At 44.2% G+C, this 17,701-nt stretch overlaps 1 protein-coding gene across 1 annotated transcript in view; it reads left to right on the top strand.

The window, feature by feature from the left end:
* The window catches only part of LOC104081088 (MKL/myocardin-like protein 1), a 45,909-nt gene that overhangs the window by 24,334 nt on the left and 3,874 nt on the right, over positions 1-17,701 (top strand). The window contains 10 exon segments of the mRNA XM_009583696.1: positions 8,689-8,744; positions 10,337-10,412; positions 11,092-11,253; positions 12,694-12,869; positions 13,339-13,494; positions 14,000-14,253; positions 14,609-14,780; positions 15,065-15,725; positions 15,728-16,167; positions 17,343-17,519. Coding sequence (XP_009581991.1) covers positions 8,689-8,744; positions 10,337-10,412; positions 11,092-11,253; positions 12,694-12,869; positions 13,339-13,494; positions 14,000-14,253; positions 14,609-14,780; positions 15,065-15,725; positions 15,728-16,167; positions 17,343-17,519 — 2,330 coding nt within the window.

Below are 17,701 nucleotides of genomic sequence, written 5' to 3'. Positions count from 1 at the left end.
TGTGGCTATGCAGTCGACATTCCGAGATTGTTGCGTCTTATATTTGAACTGCAGATAAACCAATTGCTTTAACACCCCGAAAGAGCTCTTCCTGCTTTACCTGTCTCTGCTGCGTAACGTGTTCCCGTCATTCTCTCGCTGCTTTACATATCAGGTCTTTGTAGCGACGGTCCCTATAGTTTTTGGAATATATTTATAGTAACAAAACAAAAATACAAATTTTTACTTCCCTGCCATCTAGTGTCTGCTGTTCTGCCCATTGGTCACTGCTTCACTTTCATACCTTTTTTCCACAAAACAAGCTGAAACTGTACTTTCATTTAGGATAAGGAGTTAAAAACAAACGTATGAACTGTAAATACCATTAATCCCAGACTTGTTTAGGTCCAAACCTGTCAAGTTTTTAAGATCTAAAAATAATAACAACTTTTTTTTTTAATACTCCATTTAACCTCTGAAACCTTGCTTTTTCCTGGTTCATTGTGTACAGAATGGGACCTCAAAAATAGAGGCTGCAGAGAGACTTTTGATATACTCGATGTCATGCTCTGAGAGTAAGGCTGGAACACTAAGCAGGCATCGTAAACCAAACAAAGCTGTAGAGGACCCTTGCAGCTGTATTTCTGTTTGTGGCATGCAGCACAGAAATCTGTAACTGGTTTTATTTTAATTTGATCATCTACCTGTAACTTGTCTCCCAGGAATTATTTGCTGGTTCTTTGACTTTGATCTCTTCTCTTGAAGCACAATTTCAAAGCCTTGAGGCTTTGTGTGGAGGAGTCTGTGCATTTAAGCAGAGCGCCTCATTGTCAGGGGCCTAACTGCACCTGATTTGTTTATATTTTTGGATAGCTTTCTGTGTTTGTTTTCCATGTGTTTATATCATCTGTGATTAATGAGACATGGTTGGAGTAGGAAAGTTCATTTTGTTAGTAATGGAAATGTGCTGGTTGCCCTTTCTGAAGTTGTAGAAAGAAAAGGCCATTCTCAGGGGTTTGACAGGCTGCATTTCGTCCTTGATCCCTGCAATGATAAAAGATTTAACTATGCCGGTTGCAAGAGAAACACAATAATTCAGGGGGCTAAAATCTGGTATGTAATAACAGCTTTTTCCCCTTTATGTTCCCACAGTAATCTTGGGTTCATTCTTACTCGCTGGCTGGGAACTGTCTCTCCTTTTTCTTCTCATGGCCCCACAGCTCCCCTAGTCTGGGCACTACGTGAAGTTGTCAGAAGAGTTTGCAAAGGGCAATTATCCATCCAAGAAGCAGGCATGAAGTCTGGTCTAGGAATGCATGGATCAAAGCATTCTCACTAGAATTTCCTTACCTCCTTTTTCCTCTTCAGTTTGGAGGTGGCATAATTCTAATTGTAATGAAGCTTTCTTTTACATTTTTTCTTTTTCAGTTCAAGATTTAGGTAATGTCTTTTGAATGCCAAGAGTTAATGGGGTTATACTGTCTGAATTTGCTGTAAATATTCTTTGACACGAAGCTGTAGCTATAGTCACCCATAGATCTGATAACTGTTACTATGGGTGATAATTTCCATTTTGCTCCTAAAGAGGGTGAACTTTCTGAGAAATTGCATATATCTGTTAGAGTTTAAAATAACTCAGTGTTGGGCCTTGAAAAATCTTAGCCCTTTCTGTCAATAATTTTGCATGTTTTCTGTGACGAACGTACACTTCTGGCTTTTCACACAGTTAAAACTAATGAAAATCTTATACTTCAGCTGTATCTTAAAGGAAATACCGCTGTAATACAGTTACAGATAGTTTTGCTGAGTTGTGGACGTGGGCTCTGGAGAGGTGTTTGGTTCAGGCGTTGGAAGCAGCTCAGCTGGTGCACGGCTCCATGGTAAACTGAGCTGAGCTGAGGCAGGGTACCACAGTCCCACCTGTACGGATGCTCGTGCAACCAGGGCAAGCCCAGTTCAGGGAGCTGGAAAGTGGCTTTTCTGGGGAGCAACAGCTCCGTGAGCCAGTGTGCTGTGCAGGCTCATGAATGTTGATGCAGGAGAAGGGGTGGCTCTATGAGGTAGGGTGTCGGGGAGGCAGGACTTCTTCAGCTCTGGCTTCCACAAGAGCCTGAGCCTCACCAAACAATGCAGCTAATGTAGCCTTTATTTGGCTGCTGTCTTTTGTGCCATATCTCTATTGGTTTGGAGTAGCTCAGTAATAGGGAAGGCTCTGTAAAGCCATAGCACTATAACTGTTAATGCCATGCTTTGGCAGTGTTGGCAACAGTAGCAATGTGGGGAAGAACCTTTCTCCAGCCTTTCTTCGGTTTGAGACTAGAAACACTCGTAATTCTTTAATAACAATGACATTGTGCTTGAAAGGTGTCACTGAAGGGCAAAGCTGCATTTGTGGGGTGCTAAAGATGTGTTTCTCAGCTTCATAAAAATATTTGGATTGGTTTTTTTTAGGTCAATCTTAATTTTGAATTTTCTGAGTTTATATATTTTGGGGTTTGAATAATCACCATTTACCAGTTGTGGCTTCTTATCTTATCCTTAACTTGATACTCAGATCTTAGCCTTAATCCAAGAGCTCTTACTTATGAAATCAGCAAGAATTCTCAAGTGCGATCAGGTCTGTGTACCGCATGTGAAACTCCCTGGAGCTGCGTAAGGAGAAAAGGGAGCTGATGGAGATCTCTTTTTCTATCACCTGGGTATTCCCCACCCCCTTTTCATATTTCTACAGCATGCTGCTCTTTGATACTGCCCCACTAGCAAGATGACGGCTCCTTCTGTGCACGTGACCCAGTTTGTGAATACTTCTTTCTTCCATGAGAAATGCTTTTTGGAAGTGGGGTGAAGATGAAGGGGAGAAAGAAAGTGCTAACTGCCTTGATCTGTGGTTCAAGTTTTGTGTCTCTTACCAAATGCTACACACCGAATGCTATGGGGTGGGAGCCGCACCCTGAACTGGCAGAGGAAGTCATCGAGCCTATTTGTAGCGCTTTATCTCATCTTTTTACGAAAGCATAGTAAACAAGAGAGAGAAACTAGAATTTGGTTGAGAGCAGAGGTGAATAGCTGCAGCATAAGGCCTTCTGTCCTTCTGAATTAAGTCAGCATGTCTGAGGTTGGGTTTGGACGTAACATGAGCTTCTCTTTGTCATAGCAAAGGAAGATTTTACCTTTGCTTTGAAGCGAGGATTAGCAACTTCCATCTCCGTGCTTTTATGGAAAGGTGTGCATCATCATAGATGGTCCTCTGTGCTGCTGCTTAACTCTGGGGGTCAGATGGAAGGACAGTAGTTGCAATGTATAGCTGCAAACATCTTTGAAACAGGGTGGAGGCACAAAACAGTTGCATCATTGATCTCCAGGGAGATTTCTCATGGTAGCTAAGGGTGTGACCACAAAGATACTAATGCTTCAGGAATTATGGTGATGAAGCATCAAAATGCTCCACAATAAGTAGTAGACTAAAAAACTAGGATGTATGTGGTGGAATTTCATGAGATCCTTGCTAGCCAACCCATCTGTAGTAAGAAAATCATGTCCTGCTGTCAGTCATCTAAAGGTGAGGGGTATCAAGCTCATCCTTATAACAGTAGATGTTGCAAATTGCCAGGGGGGTCCAGAGTGGGACAAAGTATTTACAACTCAGTGAGTGGCACCTGCTGGACTGCTGTCCCAAATCCTGTTAGTGATGCTATTATCCCTTCTATTCTTTCACTAAACCATTTTTAGTGTTTGTTTGGCCATTTGTAACATCAGGCTGTTTTCCGAAGGTGGATGGGGCAGTCTGCAGACATGGGCATGGGGGTCTCCTGCTGCAGCGCTGGCTTTAAACCCAGCCTCTTGTTTCTGACTTTGTCTGGCAGGGCAATTTTTGCTCAGTTTTGCTGACACTATTATTTGTGGAGGCGTGCTGTAAACCAGCATACCAGTCCAGGTTAAAATAACTCTTTGAAAACAACTGTGATCTGAGTCCACAAACGGTTTTGTCAGCGTAACTGAGGGCTAACATGCTTTGTCCCGGGCCTAGGTACAAGAACGAGGGCAGAAAGTGTAACTGCAGTTTACTGAGGATGAAAACGCACGTATCATGTAGAAACAAAATCAGAAAGGCAGGTAAAAGGTATACCTAGCTGAAATTGGGCATTGCAGAAGTTACTTCTGCATTCTCAAATATCCCAGTAGCAGAAGATATTGTCAAGGAATTGTCAAGGAATTTTTTTCTGCATACAGTGGAAAACAAAAACTGTCAACAGCTAATACTACTGTTGTAGTTTGGCAAGTTTTTTTTTTTCTTCTGGCAGCACTCTATTCTCATCATGAGCTCACCCGAAGTTTTGCTAGCAAAGCTAGTGAAGCTGGCCACACAGTTAGACAGATCAAGGATTTGAACCAAGTTCTTATGGGAGAGGGACAAGTGCCATGGGGAGGTGCTGGAGTTACTTTACGGTGACAGTTCCATAGTACAGCATGAGTACAATTGGACCATCAATGGCGAGGCAGAAATGAGCAGGACGTGGGGGAAGGGGAAGAAGAGGTCATTACTTAAGCTGGACATACCACCAGACTAAACATTTGTTGAACTGCCGCCCCAGGAAATCAGGATGTTAAATGTCTTTTTGCAGTTCTTGGGTTTAGTAAGGTGCTTGACACAGGCTTGCCTGACATTTTTGTAAGCAAGCTGGGACAACTCAAAGCTGCATGTGCAACTGGTGAGAGAACAGTATTGGAATAAAGGCTTGGTGTCAGACTGGGAGGATGTGTTGAGCAGGGCTTTTGAGTGGGGTGGGAGGAGGTCCATGTCTGATACTATTTGGTATTTTCAGTAATCTGATGTAAACAAGGGAATAGTGTGCATATTTATAAGCTTGCAGGTTAGTAGGCTGGGACGAGGACAGGATTGGGACTCACAATATTTGGAGAAGCTGAGAAATACGGGACAAAACCAAACTAAAATGCAGAGTTCCTACATTTTGGTACGTCTAGTCAGTGGCATGAATTGAGGATGGAGAATGGCTGGCTAGATAGCAGTTCTCCAGAAGGGGATTGGAGACCTTTCGTGGTTTGTGAGCCAAGCACAAGTGAACATGTTACGCATTTCATGTACACAAAAAAGGCAAACCGGCTAGGACATATAACTGAGAAGTGTTATTTAATAATCATTTAGCTCTTTAAAAGCTGATAAAGCATAGGCTGGAATATGTACCCAATTTTGAACACTATACTTCAAGAAAAATGCAGATCAAATGGAAGGAGCCCAAAAGAGAGTAAACAAGCAAAGGTCTGGGAAATGTTATCTATAAGGGAAGGTTGAGACAACTGGCTTCCTACGGAAGACTGTAGGAAAACCAAAGTTTTCAAATATATAGGGATAGATGCAAAGAGGAAGATAATAAATTGTTCTCTGTAATGATTGCAGGTAAGGCAAGGAATAATGAGTATAAATGAGTAGGAAGGGAAATGTAAGCTAGACATTCAGAAAGGTTTTTAAATAGTAAGGACATCTAGGCACTGGGATAATTTCTCTGCAATACTACTGCATTTTTTCATGAGAGGTCTTCAAGAACAGGTTAGGCAAACTACTGTAAGGAATAGTTTAGTGTATTTTACCCAGCCTGAGCAGTCAGAAAGGATTAGGTGATTGGAGTTTCTTCATCCTTATTTTTTGTGGTTATATCTGCTGCTTCAAGGTACCAAGGGCTGTGGACATGAATCCTATGTCAGTGATAGAAGTGCTGGCCCATGACTACCTGGCTCCACCGGCTAAGCCGCTCATTTGCGTACACCATCAGAATGAGCCAGCATAGCTGATGTGGCTGAGAACAGTAGAGCTTTGTCAAGATGGGTAGTTTTGAGTGGAGTGGATAAAGCAGCACTTGGGCGAGCAAGGCAGCAGGGTACTGAGCGCGGGAGGAGTTTCGCAGGGATCAATGCCAAGTGGCTGGGAAGGGCAGTGGTGGGAACTGGAAAAGGAGCATGTCTGCATTGTGGGTCTCCTGTAGAGCTTACCCAGAGCCTTACTGCTTCAGAGTTCTTCACAGGATTTTTCTTTTTTTCCATTTGCTATAGTAAAATTAAGAGTTGCTTCACAGCTCTGGGCTGTGTAGTCATTTCAAAGGGAGAAAAATGTGCAAGGCTTAGTTAACTTCTAATGGAGTATGATTTTACAATAGACACCCTCTTCTGACATGTCAGCCCCATCCTAGATTGCTGAGGGAAGCAGTGAAGGATTGGTGCCCTCTTGACATTTTCAGAGGTCGAATATGAAGTCTTCTGTCATGTTGCCAGCCCAGAGAGCTACAACCCAGTGCTTGTTTCCAGAGGACTAGTCATGAGAGACTGAAATTGGTCTTTACAAGATTCTTCCTGTAGCAGTTTTGCATTACTTACTATTAACGTGTATGATTTGAGGGAGGATTTTTCATTTTTTTTACTTGGGGATTCTTTTCTTCTTGCTTTGTTCTTCTGTATGCAAGAGTTTTCTTGGACTGCCTGTGAAATCAGCTGAACTCCAGCAGTTGACTTTCCTGACCATTTGCTATGGTCAGGGAAATGTCACTTAAAGTTCATGTGCTGCCTCTTATTGACAGCAGAGGTAGACAGGAAGGGGAGAGTAAAGAATTACTGCCATGCCTGTATATTCTGGTGCTAGAGAGCTTTTGAAGACTCAAGATGAGGCCTGCTTCACTTGTCTCCAGGGTAGATTTTTATACCGATTTATATATTGCATGGTATCTTTGCCCAAGTGTACCTGAACTTTTATTTCACTTTTCTGTGATATGGATACAATGAAAGAAATATAAGTTCGTGTTTAAGTTCAAGCACGTGCATATTCAGAAGCAGATCATGCGGCTTGAAAAGAGTATTTCCCAATATTATTTGTTGCTTGCTCTTCATTGAAATGTGATGGTAAGTCTGCCCAGGAGTTGATGTCTCAGCTAGCCAGTGAATTTTTTTGTATTACTTTTGCAGTTATTGCAAAACCATATCTCTACCCTTACTTTGGTTTATCCCAAAGTGCAATCAGTGCACTCCCATTTCACAGCTTGCATAACTTTCTCTGGTGATTTCTCTCCATAACCAAATTGTATGAAACTATCTTTAATCTGAACGGGAACTATTTGCCCCATCATTGTAGGGGTCTGTATACTCACTTGCTATGGTTAGTTCTCAATTATTGTTAATTTATTCTACAAATTATTCTTCATTCACTTCTGTCATCTGAATCCCATCTATGATGCCCTGGTGTGTTCAGAATTCCTGGCATATGGACTAAATTCTACTTTTTACCCCATTTATGTGGACCTAGAGGGACTCTGTCTATATTTCACAGAAGGTGTGTCTGTCTTAACATTTTGTGTTTGGCTACTCCATTATATTCTGTAGGAAAAAGTTTAGAAATCTACACATGCATTAGAAATAGTTTCTTACATTGCATTTACGCAAGGGCTTTTATTTTTTAATAGCCTTTTGAGATTTCATTATGAAGTTGCATTTGAGAAAGCTTTAATCATTGGTCTTAAGTGAAAAATAATACGAGTAGACTATATTTCGTAGGACCTAGATGCAATACTTTGGAGTTATTAACTGTACAAGTTTAGATTTCTGTCTTCAAAAGACTTGCAACTTAGCTTTAAAGCTGAAGTTTTTTAACTTTTCTGTTTAGCTTGATGGTAATTTAGAAACTTCACCAGGTAGTTTTAAATATGAGTATTTCAGAAACATGAAAAGAAATTATTATGTTCCCTTCAGCTAGTTCTGAATACAAGCCACAATGTGATTGTTTTAAAACAAGCTACTTGCGGATTTGGGAAAACCGTGAGGAGCTAGTGACACTTACCATTGCTGAGTTACAACTAATGTCACCCTCTTTCTCCGGTGTTACTGTGGGACGTGAGCTTTGTGTGCTCCAGAGGAGCCAGGCAGAGTGAGAGATTCCTCCAGGGTTAGTACGGTCCTGGACAGCAGAGGATCAGTTTCTTAAAACATGATCCATTTTGGCTCTGGTTTTATACTGGGCCCAAGGGGGCGAGGAGGTCTGTTATATGGAGAGCTGCTGTTAATTCCTCAAGTCTTGGTTTTCTGTCAACAGATAGATATACTTTCCTGCCCAAGTGTTCCTGTTTTCATGATGGTTTCTCTTACATGGAGCAATATATATGTCCTGTGGACCTACAGAATTTGTAACCAGTCCTTGCATGTACACAAAACACAGGTGCAGATTAAGGAAAGACTTGTAGCTTCCTTTGACATTAAAAGGTAGTAAAGAGAATTTACAGTTCATTAGGATCCTCCCCCATCCTTCCAACCATTTCATGTATCTCTTCAATGTTTAGTGCCATTCCCTTACTTAAGGGTCCTGGATATTTTACTCCGTGTTGAAGCTTGAAAAAGGCATTTGTTGGGGGGCTGGTTTTGACTCATGTTCTTGGATCCAACTTTGTGAACAGTGGTTAGTTCAACTAGAAGTGTAGCCCATATTACTTGTGTAGCCTACAAAAAGTCCAGGTCAGCTTCTGTAGCTCCTGTGCTGTCAAATGGTGTATGTCAATTCGCATCGCTTTATACCAGCTGGAGATCTGGTCCCGTGTGTTGAAAGATGCAGGAGGCAGTTGCTGCGGTGTATTTGTTAGCTCAGTTGGCCTGAAGGGATGTCCAGTGAGAGAACTTCCATCATTCTAATTAATTCTCTAAATGTTTTTCTCTCAACAGCTCTGAAAAGTCCAGCTGCATTTCATGAACAAAGAAGGAGTTTGGAGCGGGCCAGGGTAAGATGCAATATGCTCTTTAATGTTTTGGGGAAGTCAGGAGTAGTATGTCTTATGTTTTGGGCATCCTGTAGCTGTTAATGAGATGCAGAAGGAAATTGATTATATTCTGGATGTAATACAGCGCTATGCAGTCAGAGATGTATTGGATGGGGTGTTCTTTAGCTTGTATGTGGTGGTGGTTAACCCTCAGTGAACTAGTCATGCCTAAAAACCATTGAATGTGGTGCCTGGATTTCCCCTGGAGTCTTCTTTCTGGAAGTCACTGATATCTTTCCTCCCCACTGTCTGTATACTTTACATTTTTATTTTTATGGTGTCTGTTTTGCCCTTAAATGCTCCTATCTTGTGGAGCTCAGTTCCACCTTTGAGGAAAGTGTATGGTTTCTCTATGACCTGCACGTGCATTTGTTTATATAGGACATTAGAAATTGAAAATTTAGTAAAGAGGATCCCCCCCCAAAATCTTGTAACACTGAAATCACACAGACTTCTGGCTCTATAGAAAGAGGAAGCCAGGTGTCACGCTTCATGCGGCACCTTTGCTAACTGGGTGGTTTCTTGATGATTTCTGCTCCTCAAAAGGCCTCTGGGGATAGTTTTTTTGTGATTAGCCTACAGGAGAATAAAACCTGTTATGACTGCTGGGCTAAGTTTTGTTTTAAAAGTGAAAGCAACATAAGTGAAAAAATAACAGCTGTGATTAAAACCTGTAAGGGAGTATTAGCACTTTAAACTCTGTGGAAGGATTGGAACAGTGGACTTTGCATTAAGACCAGTGTCCCAAAGGCTTTTGCTTCTTCCTCCTCTTTTTTCCTAAAACCTTCTTATTAAGTTAATATTTTGGTGTGGGCAATTGAGCAAGTATGGTGCAGTTTTCTGATTGACTTTAATATTTATTTTCTCTGAAGGCCCATTCTGATGGCCAGTACTTACCGGTCTGTTATCCACTGCTCCCAGATTACCATCCGGCTGTGTAAAGGGTAACATGCTCAGCCCGGACAGGGTCATCTCTGGACATTGCTCTGTAGTGCATTCTCCAAAGACAGAGCTAAAAGCAGTTCTGGAAATTAAATGGGTCTTGTCATAGCATTTAGATTCTGCCTGCCAAGGGAGTGCATGGGGTCTTTAGCTTAACAAATAACATATCTTTAAACAAATAAAAGAATATGCCCAAACCACAAGTCAGCCCTGAATGCCAGCAGTATATGAAAATATTTGCTGTGAACAATGGAACCAGTGCATCTATCTTTAATGTAAAAAGAAATGTCGTGAATTTCACCCTGACACAAGTTAGTGGTGTTGCATAAAAGGGGAAAAGAGGGCTTCAGCTCTTGAGGAAGTCCTTTCCAGTTTCTGTTCTGCAGGGCAGCAGTGCACTCTTATACTGAGGTGATGTAGACTAGAAGGTCATCTTTAGAATAAGCTCATTCTGTGGGTGCTCTGGGACAGAAGATACACCCCTTCTCTGTTCTGTGTTTATTTAGATCTCAGTAACAACTAAAGATGGTTGTCTCTCTTGTTTGTGCGGTCCAAGATTACCTGTGTGTGATCAACTGAAATTGGTTCTTGCTTGTCTATTTTTGCTGCAGACAGAGGACTATCTGAAACGGAAAATCCGGTCCCGGCCAGAGAGATCAGAGCTGGTTAGGATGCACATTCTGGAAGGTAATGGCACGTGCTAAACAGGAAAACATCAACAATAAACTTTATCGTAATTACTTACTTAACAGCTTTCTATTTTGCCTCTGACCCCCAAGTCTTTCTTTCAGTTGGGAGCGGGCAGAAGATCGTGCCTGTTGCATGATTTCTTGGGAGGGATTCAACTCTGCTTGCGTGGAGATTCTCAGAAGAATCTGTTATGTGAACTCAAAATTGTGCAGTTTTGTGTAGCTGAGCAACAATGAAATGGAATGACTGTGGATTGCTCTTCTACTAAGGGAAGACACTGTAAAATATCTGAGAGGGAGGGAGGCAGATTTGATCTATTTAGTAAGCACCTCAGTTTCTGAGAGGGAGTACTATGCTGTTGCTGAGTACCACATCTTTAGACACAACTGAAAGGGAAAAGATGAACAAGAATTGGGTGACGTCAGTTTGAGAACAGTGAATTTGTCCTGTTCTAGAGTCACAAGGGCTACTGTAGTTATCTTTATAACTTAAATATACGTAATATCTATAATACCTTTATATTGCATAGTTATCTATTGTTATCTGCAACTATTCTTCTGTACCATTATCTACTGTTATTTACAGTTACCTTTCTGAATAGAAGTAAAATACTGCTGAAGTGCATAGGTTGACCACTGCTGGATTGATGCCATTTTATTTACTTTCCCCTGAACAGAGACCTCAGCTGAACCCTCCTTGCAGGCTAAGCAGCTGAAGCTAAAGAGAGCCAGACTGGCAGATGACCTCAATGAGAAGATAGCGCAGAGGCCAGGTCCCATGGAGCTGGTGGAGAAGAACATCTTGCCTGTGGAATCAAGCCTGAAGGAAGCCATTATAGGTAAGGCCAGAGGAGGACCTGTGTTGAGGGCATTTCCCATAGGTGGCTGTGATTTCCTGTCAATTCACCTGCCTGTCTAAGGGAGTGCAGTCCCAGGGTTGGTCTTGTTTTCCTGTCTCAGAATCAGCCTTTCAGCCCCAAGGATTCTGAAAAGCAGAACTCCCTCTGGCCCAGATAGTGCTAGAGAGACATTAAATTATAGGGAGTATGGACATCCCAGAATAACGCGAAAGCAATTGCATACCCTAAAGACTTGAAAGACTGTTGAAGATTGCATTCCCTAGATTCTCTCCTTAAAAATCCCTCTCTCAGTATAAAATGTCAGCAACCTTGGTCAGGGAGAACCCACTGACTTACTGGGATCAGGGAGAGGAGACAGAATATAAACAGGTGTGATGAAACAAAAGCTGTCTGTGAACTTAAAAACTTCAGAGGATTCAACCCCTTTAAAAATAAACCAGAACAGATGTAAATCATGCCAGTGCCATTCCAAGGGCTGAAAGGAATGCTGAGGAATAGCCTTCCCACTGCCTCAGCAGTGCTCTTTCCTGTCTCCCCAGACTGAGCAGTCTGTGTGTGTCTGTGGTTATTCATCCCCTCAAACATGCACAGCTACTTTAAAGACAAATGGGACACAACTGTGAGCAAGACGGAATACTTTTAATGAAAAAGGAAAAGGACAGTGTTGTGGGAGAGCCTGCCTTCACTGTTGCACAAGAAGTGGTTGAGGAAGAGAAAAAGTGAACTTGTGAACTGGAGCATTAGAGATGTGGGTTCCTTCTGACTTTGACATTTCTCTGGATTTCTGTTGCTTTTATGTTAGGTGCAAATGATAGTATTTTCCTGCTCACCAGGATTAATTTGAGATAATGTAATCTAAAAAACATTAGTGCATTACAAATGTACACTCAAGTGAATCCATCTCCTGGACATGTAGATAGACAGAAATGCTAACAGTAGTCAGGGCCACCACTTAGTCCATAGCCCTTGTTGCTAGAGGACCATTTGGGATTCTGTCTTGAAGAGGGATTCTACCTTCCACCACATAGGATGAACACCAAAGAAACCATGACTCAACCTTTCACTGTCTAACCTTCTTCTTCTGTGGTACCAAATGATAATCAAATAAGCCATGCCACAGATCTGGGTTTGGGCAGAGTTAAGTAGCTCTTGTTATACTTCCTGATCTTGTCTGGCTAAGAAGCAAGGGAAATGGTTCACCCCAGTCTGCATCATTTTATTCTACTGATAGCAGAGATGAATGTAAACACTTAAAACTGATACAGTTTGGGCTCCGTTCTCTCATTTTTACTTGGTGCTTTAAGCACAACTCGGACACAACTCTCTCCATGCCTTCGTTATCTTTGTGAAACATCTAGTGTCAAGTGAAATAATTTCTTATTCCACTTTAAAGACCACAGTTGATGTTTGTGTTTCTAGTTGGACAGGTGAACTACCCAAAGGTTGCAGACAATTCCTCCTTTGATGAGGACAGCAGTGATGCCCTCTCCCCAGAACAGCCAGCCAGCCATGAGTCCCAGGGGTCCGTCCCATCACCGATGGACTCCCGGATTTGTGAGCCTCTCCCTAGCACCACTGGCACATCACTAGCTCAGGTGAGAATGTGGTGGCCTCCTGCAGTGCCCTGGAGCTTCACAGCTAGTGCTGATTTGTGGCAGAGGATCCTAAAAAGTGAGACCAAGGGATCCTTAAAAGGTATAGTCTGTGAGATTTCACGAGGGGTCTTAGCTTTGTGGTGTTGGTGAAGTCCTCTGGTTATTCAGAAGCCCTTGTAGTGGTGCCATGTGGAGACGGGAAGCAATCATTACTTGGTGATACAACCTGTGTTGGTGTGCGACTGATACTGGCAGGCAAAGCTGGGAGATACAGGTGTGGGATTTTGATTCCTTTTCTGCCCTAAGAAGTTGTGCTGCTTCTTAGGGACAACTGAAGCAGTGGGTTAAAGGAGTCTTCTTAATGACTTGAAACCTGTGCTGCTTCCCTGTAAGTGGACACTCCCTGCAGTCTCTTAAACTGTTTCCCTCCTCGTATGTGTATTCATTATGCCATTTTCTGTCCCTGCAGGGTACATCCCAATTGCAGATTAGCGCAGACTCCAGTGAAACACTCTTCCTACCTGAACAGCCACCCCCGCCTCTGCCACCTCCACCTCTTCTGCCTCCTAGTCTTACCAATGGAGCGGCTCTTGCTGCTGCCAAGCCCCCACCAACACTCATTAAGGTACTATTTTGGCTGATTTCTTCATTGTTGTAGCCTGAAGGAAGATAAGATGGTTACTCTGAAGAAGGTTGGGAGTTGGAAGTACTGTGTTAACAGATGCAAAGGAAGGAAAGCTTATTTCTCACTGCTGTCTTCCTCTGACGCTAGTTGTAAATATTTAATAGGTTTTTCTGTTCCATGATGTATTCACCTTCTGTAAAATGGGTCCTGAATGCAAAATGTTTTGAAACAATCAGCATTATCCATAATTAGAGTCAGTGAGTCTGCACTGGATGAGCAAGTGATCTGGTGTGCTGGGAAAGATGACCTGCATTATGGTGTGGTGTAAGCTGCTGCGGGTGCTGTGACTATACTGTTGTCTGAGTTAGAGAAGCACGGAAAGACCCTGAGGTCAAATCTGGAGAATTTTGAAATGAAAATCCCAGTGTGCATTCTGGTTTACATGGGGTGTTATGTTATTTCAGTATTTTCATTCTTATTTGCTTCCTCCTTTTCTTCTAAATAGCAAAGTCAGCCCAAGTCTGCTAGTGAGAAGTCTCAGCGCAGTAAAAAAGCCAAGGAGTTGAAGCCGAAAGTCAAGAAGCTTAAATATCATCAGTATATTCCCCCGGACCAAAAGCAGGACAAGGGAGCTCCTCCCATGGATTCATCCTATGCCAAAATACTGCAGCAGCAGCAGCTCTTTCTCCAGCTTCAGATCCTCAACCAGCAGCAGCAGCAGCACTACAACTACCAGACCATCCTGCCAGCTCCACCAAAGTATGGGTTCTAAATGGCAGCTCCCTCTTAGGAAGCACTTGCTTCCCCAGTACTGTTATCAGAGACATTGTGTTCTGGGTGTGAGGTATGGCGGTTGGGTGTAACACGCTCAATCTCGTTAAGTTACAGCGGGCTGCAAAAAGGGCTGGTGTCAGATGAATCAGACAAAAGCAGCTGAAGTGAGTTGGTTGGCCGGGTAAGGGGCATGGATATAGTCAAAGGCACTGGTGTGCTTTAATGTCTAGGGTGGCACAAGTGACGCAGATGTTTCTGAACCTATGTGATTGTTGACGCTGAGGGCCTCCAGTGCCTTTCCACCTTGGTTTTGATGCCTGTGTTTTTTCTTTCCCTGCAGGCCTCCAGGAGAGCAGCAGAGTGGTGCCAGTGCCCCTGCTGTACGCAATCTCTCTGCCACAGTCAGCAGCGCATCTTCAGTATCCTCTGGTTCCAGTGGGCTGATGCGACAAAACAGTAATGCTGCAGTGGGCAAGCCTGGCCCTCTCCCTGCCAATCTAGATGAGATGAAGGTAAATGTCCTGTGAAGCTGCACAGCCATTTTTTTGCCATTGTCAGTGGAGAGGGCAGTACTGAACGATGTTGCTGCCCCAGAGCAGGGCTGAGGTGGACTGACAGGAGTTAGTGATAGCAGCTGGCATTGCTACCCTGCAGTCTGTACCTGAGGTGCAGGTTTGTTGGCCTGCAGGAGGGTCAGTTTAGTCCTTTGCCCCATGGCTCTGGTAGCTGTTAATAGTTGTTCTGGTTAGAGTGTATGCTCTCTTAATGTTGCCCTCTTCTTTTTTCCCCCTATCAGGTAGCAGAGCTGAAGCAAGAGCTGAAGTTGAGGGCCTTGCCTGTCTCGGGCACAAAGACGGACCTGATTGAGCGTCTCAGAGCTTACCAAGAGCAGAACGGTGCAGCCGGCCAAACCACACCCACTCCCAAGCCCAGCACAGCAGCCATCCTCCCAAAAGCTGCCGAAGTGGTGGTAGCCTTCCCAGCTGCCAGGCTGAGCACAGGGCCAGCCCTGGTCACCACTGGCATTGCACCAGCAGAAGTAGTTGTGGCCACAGTCACCGGTGGCGGCGTGATGAAGTTTGGCAGCACAGGCTCAACTCCTCCTGTTTCTCCAACTCCTTCTGAGCGCTCGCAGATGAGCACAGGGGATGAGAACTCAGCCACTGGAGACACCTTTGGAGAGATGGTAACTTCACCCCTGACCCAGCTCACCTTGCAGGCGTCTCCAGTGCAGTTCCTGGTGAAGGAAGAAAGCTCCAAGTCTGCCTCCTGCAGCGTAAATGCAGCACCCAGGTTGGAGCGGTGCAGCACTGGTAACAGCAGAGATGCAGAAGTTAGGGACAAAGACCAGATGCTGCAGGAGAAGGACAAGCAGATCGAGGAACTCACCCGCATGCTGAAGCAGAAGCAGCAGCTGGTTGAGATGCTTAGACTACAGCTAGAGCAGGAGAAGCGCTCTCGGCCCCAGCGGCTGCGGGAGAAGGAACAGCCCTTGCCTCCAAGCCAGTAGCATTTGGTACCCAGGTCAAGAGTGAAAACGGTTTCCTGAGTTGCCAGTCTGCAAAGCAATCCAGTGGCCAAACAGACCAATTCAGCCCTGCACCAACCGCTAGCCAAATGGACACTTCGAATCCAAGCCCAGTGCCAAAGAAAGCTGTGATGGTGAAGCAGGAGGTGCCAGCCGCCGAAGCAGAGCCGCCGTGCCAGTCCCACAGCCCGCGGCTTTTCCTTGGCCAGCAAGGGAGTGCCCTGAGCGACCTCATCAAGGGCACCCCTCCCCCCACCCTCATCACCGACTCCACAGGGACCCACATCGTCCTCACCGTGACCAAGCAGAGCGCTGAGAGGCAGGGCCTCTCGCCCCAGGGAAAGGCGGGGAGTAGCTGCCCAGCCTTGCAGGTAGGCAAGGGTTAGATCACATCCCTGCTGCAGGCAGTTGGGTTCCTCTCTCCCTCTTCCTGCTCCTATGGTTCAGGTTAGCGTAGGATGACTTAACACAGTGGAAATTCAGTGCAGTAAATACTAAAATGGCAGAATCGCTTGGTACGATGGCTGGTAGTTCATGGCTTTGTGAAACAGAGCAGTGTAAGCAGATCTTCAGCAAAAAGACTGGAATTTGACAATGATGAACTGTGTACAGCGATGCACGATTGACTGTGTGCATCACAGGCTGTTCAGCATTCTTCTAAACACATGGTTCTACCTTTTGTCAGGCAGGATCTCAGGCTTGGAGGACAAGGGTTTGCTGCCACATTTCACTACTTTTTGAAAGAACAACTATGCCTGTGGTATTAAAAAAAGCAGGGTCCATTTCACCTCTTGTACTTTATTAGAGAGATTGTAGTCGGAGTGATAGATAGGTCACCTTGTCTACCGAGAGCTGAAATCAGACTCTGGGAGCAGACTTTTTGCTTTTTGACTGCTCATTGTTTTAATGCATGTCAGTATTTCAGCGTTAACAGAGTCTTTCATCAGACATGATCTACTATTCCCCTGTTGGTATGAGGTCAGCACTTAACAGAAGTGTTCCGAGTGTTTCTTCCAGGAAGGGATAAATATGCCCAGGTTTTATGGCATAAGTCAAACCCCAGTCTTCTGTGGCATCAGAGAAGATTTTCATTCTCTGCTGCCCCATTTCTTGCACCTTCTGCAGAGCAAGTGCCAGTGTCTATCATCAGGGGCAGGCACTGAGCAGGCTGCATTTGCTGCATAACAGGTGAGGTGCGAGTCAGCTGTCTAAATATCAGTGTCCGGAGTCACCCTTGATACCCCAGGATATCTAACCTGAGCTCCAGCCACTGCTCCAGAAGGGGGCAGGTCCTATGTCAGGTCTGCCAACCCTTGAAGGATGTCATGGATAGCCCAGGGATTTAGAGTGGTACTACCTCCTCTTTTAGGACTCTGAATCCCACCCCAATCTGATTTCTTTGCTTCATGAAACAGAAGGATTGACTGAATTTCCTAAAGAATGAAGAGTGGGGGAAAACAAACTTCATAAATCTTTTAAGAAACACAAGTCTTGCTCCACGTTGTGTCTGGGGAATAGCTTCTCACAGATACCCTTTTCTTTCCAGAGAGTACAATCATCGCCCGCTAAAACTTCCAGCCAACCGCAGTGTCAGCTACCTGCAAGCACCCCTCAGCAGCCCACGCAGCAGCAGAAGCAGCAGCCCACGCAGCAGCAGAAGCAGCAGCAGCAGCAGCCCCTGCAGCAGCAGCAGCCCAGAGGACTAAACCAATCTGTCAGAAAGGTAGCTCGCTGCCTGCTCACTTTTCTTCCTTGTTTTTCTTTGCCTGCTGCCGGGGTTTGTAGCAGCGGTGGGAAGGGGACACACATGCGCAATCCTGGTCAGAGATCATCATCACAGAGAGTGAGATCTCACAGCGGCTTCTGCCACAGCTTGCAGCTGCTTGGAGTGTTTGGTTTTCAGCT

Source organism: Fulmarus glacialis, unplaced genomic scaffold, assembly GCF_000690835.1.
Source record: "Fulmarus glacialis isolate BGI_N327 unplaced genomic scaffold, ASM69083v1 scaffold11298, whole genome shotgun sequence".
NCBI classification, from domain to species: domain Eukaryota; kingdom Metazoa; phylum Chordata; class Aves; order Procellariiformes; family Procellariidae; genus Fulmarus; species Fulmarus glacialis.
Note: the sequence above shows the minus strand (reverse complement) of the source record. Positions and strands in the feature narration are given on the sequence as shown.